General features: G+C 43.4%; 1 protein-coding gene across 1 annotated transcript in view; it reads right to left on the reverse strand.

The window, feature by feature from the left end:
- Positions 1-4,166, reverse strand: part of Glrx (glutaredoxin) — an 8,772-nt gene extending 4,606 nt beyond the window's left edge. The window contains exon 1 of the mRNA XM_015483800.2: positions 3,772-4,166. Coding sequence (XP_015339286.1) covers positions 3,772-3,978 — 207 coding nt within the window. The 5' untranslated portion in view covers positions 3,979-4,166. The remainder of the gene's footprint in view (positions 1-3,771) is intronic.
- Positions 4,167-6,634: the final 2,468 nt, after the last annotated feature.

Below are 6,634 nucleotides of genomic sequence, written 5' to 3' on the forward strand. Positions count from 1 at the left end.
TATATATATATATATATATATCTGGAAGTATATCTCAATGGTAGAGCATTTGCCTAGCATGCAAGAGGCCCTGGGTTCAATACCCAGTACCACAAATAAAAAAATTACCACTATTTACAGTGGTCCAAGAATGAGGGAAAACCCAGAGGACTCATTTTGGCCTTGGTTTGCCTGGTAACCTCCCTGCTCAGTCTTAGAAGATCCACCAAGCGATGGGATGCATGGGAGGCCTTACAGTGGAAGCACCAGCAACACAACCTGTTTTTTTTTTTTTTTTCCAATTGAAAGCAGGAAAGATGAGGTAGGAAACCTAGGATTTCCCCTGAATCCTGAACACTGCTTCCAACCAACATTTCTGGGGCCCCGTTTAGCTTCTTTCTTCTTAGAATTATGTGGCTGTGGTCAGTTGTAGCAGTAAACAGAATTCAAATGTAATCCTGAGGTCACTCTGATGCAGAACTTCTTCTGTTGAAAGCATTGGCTAAATAAAAACCATCTGAGCTTTATACAGGCAGCCTTGTATTCATTCTTGAACTTCTGTATTTTCAAAAAGGATTGAGCAATCCTCACCACTCCTACAGATTGCCACATCTCCACCTTTGACTTCAGGATTGGAGTTAAGGCAGCAGTCAGGAAGGCCCCAGGTCCCAGGAGTTCTCTCCAGGAAGTGGGTTCTCCCACTTGACCTTGCATCACAATCATGCAAGGGCTTGTTAAAAATGCAGATTTGTACTCCCCTCACCCCCACCAATTTCTGATTCAGGAGATCAGTGTTGGGGCCCAGAGAATTTTCGTTTCTAACAAGTTCCCAGATGCTGCTGCTGTTCCAGTGATTTGCAAACCATTGTTTTACATTGAGCAGCCATTTATTCCTCCCAGGGTAACCTGGACTTTAAAACCCACAGCACTACAGCTGCCTCCAGTTGCTTGAGACAGTCCCTGAAACCGGAGCAGGCTGTCTGTCCCCTGGGTGGAGTTTTGTTCACACTATCTGGCAAAGTAGCTGGTTTGCCTGAGAGTGGAAAGGCCCCTAGGCCCTCCCCCCACTCTCCAGCCTAGACAACAGTAAAACCATCTTCAATCACATTGGTGAACAGGAAGGGACACAGGGTGGTAAAACAGGAAACACAGAGGCACAGTTGATTCATTTGAAAGAGGAGGAAACACCCTCTTCTACCTCCTCTACCCTCCATCCCGCCCTTCCCCCTCCTTGGAGGAACTTGTTACTGTCCTAGAGAGAAAAAGGAAACTGTCACTATAATAGCAACTTTGGTGATATGGGGCCCTGTACTGCTGGAGTAGCCTTTCCCAACCTTAGTTGGGCAGCACTGTCTACACTTGAGAGTTAACTCAGATGTAGCTACTCACATCTGTTTCCCAGTAACTCATCTGTTTGAAACCCACTAGTGGCATCTTATCCCATCCAATAAAAACCATGGTCCATATGATGTGGCTTAAAGGCCTTCCTAGCCTATCTCCCATTATCTTCCCTGGCTCTCTTAACTCATAGTGCTCTAGCCATACTGGCTTTCTTTCTATTCCATGAACCTGAGAGGCATAGGACCTTAGTATTTGCATTCTCCTGCCTGCCACATCCTACCCCTAAATTCCTTTCTCTTTACTGTCTATAGAGATATACTCAAATGTTTACCTCTTAGGCTCTAATGGCTCTATTTAAAACTCTGCCACCTACTTCCTTCTACTTAATTTTTCTTTGTAGCCAATCACTTACCTCCCAGTGATTTTATTGTATTTATTGTCTTCCCCACTTGAATACAAGTTCAGAAAGGCAAAAACCCACCCCCATGGATATATTTCCAATGTCAAGAAAAGACCCTGATACTTAATAGATGCTTAAAAATATTTCTTATATCCAGCAAAAGCATCCTTCAAATATGAAGGAAAACAGGCTTTCTCAGACAAATGAAAATTGAAGGAATTTGTTGCCAATAGCCCAGCCTTGCAAGATGTGTCCAAAGAAATTCTTCAGGGAGAAGAAAAATGAGATGAACCAGAACTTAATCCTAATGAAGAAAGGAGAAGCATTAGAGAAGGCCCAAATGAAGGCTCTGATCTAGGGACTGTGGCCATAACAAAATCAAAGCATGCAGTGAAGTCCTGCTGAGCTTCTACTACATACACAGCAACACAGGTCATTACAGGATAACTAAGACAGCAATTACTCTCAAATGTTCAATCTCCTTGAATATAAACACTTCATTGTTGGGGATCAGGAAATAAATAGCTTTGAAGGATTTATTCTTCCCCTTAAGGATGGCATTCTGGACTCAAGAACCCGTGAAAACTATTTTCTAAATATTAAAACTTAAAGACAACTACAGAAAACATTGTTGCTTTGCAAAGAGATGAAAAAAATTGTTAATTGAGTACATGAAGAAGTCAGCTTTTTCTGCTAAAGAACAGATGCTGCCATTTAAAAGGGTAGTTTCCAAACTATGTTGCAAATTAGAATCACCTAAGGATCTTTCAAACTATTGATGCCTGCTCTTGCTGCCTCCGCACACTGGGATGTATTTGGTCTGGAGTGACTTGGGCATAGGGATCCTTTCAAAAGTTCCCCAGGTGATTCTACTAGTTAGCAAAGTTCAGGAACCACAGGCTGAGAGGGATCCAGGGCAGGAGACCCTGTGGGAACCCATGGTTATTTGCAGTGTCCCTTTCTTTTCAGGACCTGACTCTGTGCTTCTAAGCCACAGGGATTCTCCTGTCATGAAGTCTGCTCCAGACTCAAAGCAGTAAGGTAACTTATTTAGCCTTTTCTATACTACAATGCTGATTTCTGATTGGAGAGAAGGGGAAAAACCACCTCCCATACTTTATACTCACAGCCCAGAGAAAACTCTTGTCAGTTAAACTAAACTGAAATAGGATATGTGCTTTCTGCCAATACTGTTTCAGAACGTGCCTCCTGAAAGGGAATTTGGATGAGCTGGTGGGACATCTCACCCCTCCCAGAATCAAAAATTGTTTGGCCAAGTGCTAAGGAAGGGGAGGCCTTTCAGAGGCGAGCAGTTTTCAGAGGGTCCCACGGTATATTTGTTTGGAGGTCACCCACTCTACGAGGTCAGCCACTCTAGTCTTGCAGCTGGGGTCCTTGAGGATCTGAGATGTGGTGACTTGCCGAGGATCACAAAGCAAGCCATTGTGAGAGCTGGGCCAGAACTCTGGCAGGCCTAAAAATACCCCATAATTAACTTAGAGTGAGGGGGATAATGGTGCATTAGATTTTTTTTTTTTTCCCTAGTAGGAGGAGTTTGATAAGGAAGAATGAACAAATTAGGTTATAGTTAAAGCCTAGAAAAAAGATCATAGGACAGCAAATCCCACTCAGCCACGCGTAAACAGAAGGAAGTGTGCACACGAAATGGCACTAGCTTCTTCCCCCCACCTCCAGCCCCAGCCCATCTAGCCATCAGAGAAAACTGTCAGTTCAAGGCAGTGCTAAAAACAAAGCCTCCACATAAGTCCTTGCGACTCCCACCCAGCAGCTGGGCACGCAGACCTGACAGCACACTCTGCTGGGCTCCCTCCTCTACTGAGAGGACCCTGGGCTGCTGTCCAGCTGCCAATTCAAGTGACCAGCATCTTCCCTCAGGCTCCCTCCCCCACACCCCACAAAGCCCTCTGGTTGCCTTGAAGGACAGAGCTCTGGCTGGCGGTGTCCTAGAAAAGGCACAGGCGTATGTAAGTTCATAGCCCTGACAAGAGAGAGCAACCCCAGAGTCTTTTAAAACTGAATCCCACACTCACCGTTCTCGCGCCTGTGAGCTGTTGCAAATAATCTTGTATCTCATTTGTGTCACCGGTGGCTGTGATATCGACAAATTCCAGAAGCCCTTGTTTGAAGGGCAGTTGACTGAGGATCTCTTGGGTCTTTCTGCAGAAGGGGCAGGTGGGCTTGATGAACACAACGACCTTCCCCGGCTGGATTTTGCCGTCCACAAACTCCTGAGCCATGTGGACAGGTTGTAGTCTCCCGGGAGGAATCCTCAGTTGCAGGTATTGCTCGGGGTGTTAAGCCGCGGCCCAGCCAGCTGGCTCCCTTTTAATAAGGAACCTCCCTGGAGGAGGAGTTTGCCTGATTGTGAGCTTGAGTTTTAAAGGGACAGTCCTAAAGTCATTTCAGCCTGGTATGATTCACTGGTTAGTGTGCCCATGAATGCATGCTTGCTTTTCAGGCATTAGTAGCTATGACCAGGGTGTCTTTGTTCTCCTCCAACCATCATGAGTGTCTGTTCTTTACCAGGGATCAGAATTAAGTCATACTCTGGGGGAACAGAAAGCGAACAGCCCAGCCTCAGAGGGCTGAGGAGGCAGTGACCTCTTAAAGCAATTTTTTTTCCCCTCTTGGAGCTATGATTGGTTTTTAAAATGGAAATGAAGTCATTCAAAGAACTGAAAGCTTTAAAATAATTTACAGGAAGCTGAATTGAAACAGTGACTTTGCACTCTGTGGAAATTGCTTGTGGGATGTTACACTTGGCTTATATTTTAGATGTTTGTTGTGACTGCTTTAATGGAATCTGTTTTTGGCATTTAAAAATCTGGACAGCAGGGGTGGGGATGTGGCTCGGTTGTAGAACGCCTGCCTAGCATGCATGAGGCCTCTGGTTTTACCCCCGCACCACACACACAGAAATAAGTAAATAAAAACCAGAGATTTTGCTAAAGAATCTGGACTTGCAGCTTCTCTAAAATCAGGTTGGATAAAATTGAGCTGGCTTTCTTCAGTGGCAGCAGCTGTAGCTGAGTAGCCGTTGTGCATCTTGGCTCCAGTTTGTCACAGGTCTCACCTAGCAGGGACGGCCTTTGAGACATCAGATTCACCCCCATCAGCTTTTGAGTTGGTGGTCCTCGAACAGCAGTTCAGTAAAGACAAATTCCATCATAATCCCTGACTTCAAACTCTAGATCAAACAAGGGTCTTTTCTGTTTGGCCTTTTCTGTGACCTTCTGTGCTGTTTGTGAGTAGGTGTGGTGTAATGACTCAGCTGTCACATCCACCTGTTATGCAAGACAGGAGGCAGGGCTTGCAGGACTAGAAGATTTTTTGCTCTTCCCAGTATTTCCATTCTTCATGCTCTTCCCAGTATTTCCATTTGGGCAGAGCAAAATCTTCTCTTAGGTTTCTTTCAGACCCCCTCCAGTGTGGGGTAAACTATCAAAGAAAAAATAGCACCTTTAAAATTGAATCATCCTTTTCCCAAAAAAGTTTTATGTTGAGCATTAATCTCCAGTAAACATAAAGAACTCAAAAAACTTAACACTTCCCTCCACACATACACACAAAAAAATAAAAATAAATTAAAAAAAATAACCCAATCAATGAATGGACTAAGGAAATGAATAGACATTTTACAGAAGAAATATAATTGATCAACATCTCTAGCAATTAGAGAAATGCAAATCAAAACTACAATGAGATTCCATGTCACTCCAGTCTGAATGGCAATTACCAAGAATACAAGCATCATTAAATGTTGGCGAAGATGTGGGGAAAAAAGTAAACTCATACATTGTTGGTGGAACTGAAAGTTGGTGCAATCACTATGGAGAACAGTATTGAGATTCCTCAGAAAACTTGGAATGGAACTACCATTTGACCCAGTTATCCTACTCCTCAGTTTATACCCAAAGGACTCCTCAGCATACTACAGTGATGCAACCACATAAATGTTTATAGCAGCTCAATTCATAGTAGCTAAGCTGTGGAACCAACCTACATGTCCCTCAACAGACGAATGGATAAAGAAATGTGATATAAATACACAATGGAATATTATTCAGCCTTTAAAAAGAATGAAATTATGGCATTTACCAGTAAATAGATGGAACTGGAGAATATCATGCTAAGTGAAATAAACCAATCCCAAAGAACCAAAGGCTGAATGTTCTCTCTGATATGCAAATGCTGACTCACAATAATAGGGGTGGTTAGAGAAGAACAGAGGTACTTTGGTTGGCTATGGGTGTAGGAATGATAGTAAAATGAGTCAGATGTTATTACCCAATGTGCATATATGATTACATGGTTGATGTAACTGTACATCATGTACAATCAGAAGAATGAAAAGTTAAACTCCATTTATGTATGATGTGTCAAAATGCATTCTACTGCCATTTATAACTAATTAGAAAAACAACAACATTTTATGTTGAAACCAGAATACCTTAAAAGAGTCAGGACCAGGACCACAGCTGGACGTCGCCATTGTCACAGAATCAAATTCCAAGCATTTTATGATAGAAGGGGAGAAAATTGATTCCCAGAAACAGCTCTCTTCTGTTGCTCTAATTGTTACTAAAATTTAAATGGAAAATGAGATTCTGTGCCCCAGAGAGGGAGCTCATCGAGAGCTCTGTCAATAACAGAAGTGTGGTAGGGCTGAGACTTCCCAACTATAGCTTCTCTTCCCTTCAGAATAAGTTGGGTGGAGGAGTCTGTGTCTCCCTTTTTTCTTTACCTCACCCAGGCCTGCCTGCAGGGTTTTCAGAGTCCTTGGGACTTCTATGTTCATGGGGCTCATGGTTCTATATCAGCCTTGTACCTGGCTATACCTTTGGAGCCTTTCCCTCTTCAGTGTCTGTTGTGGGTCTCTCCCTTCCTGACACC

The sequence above is a fragment of the Marmota marmota genome, unplaced genomic scaffold (assembly GCF_001458135.2).
Source record: "Marmota marmota marmota unplaced genomic scaffold, marMar, whole genome shotgun sequence".
Classification (NCBI taxonomy): domain Eukaryota; kingdom Metazoa; phylum Chordata; class Mammalia; order Rodentia; family Sciuridae; genus Marmota; species Marmota marmota.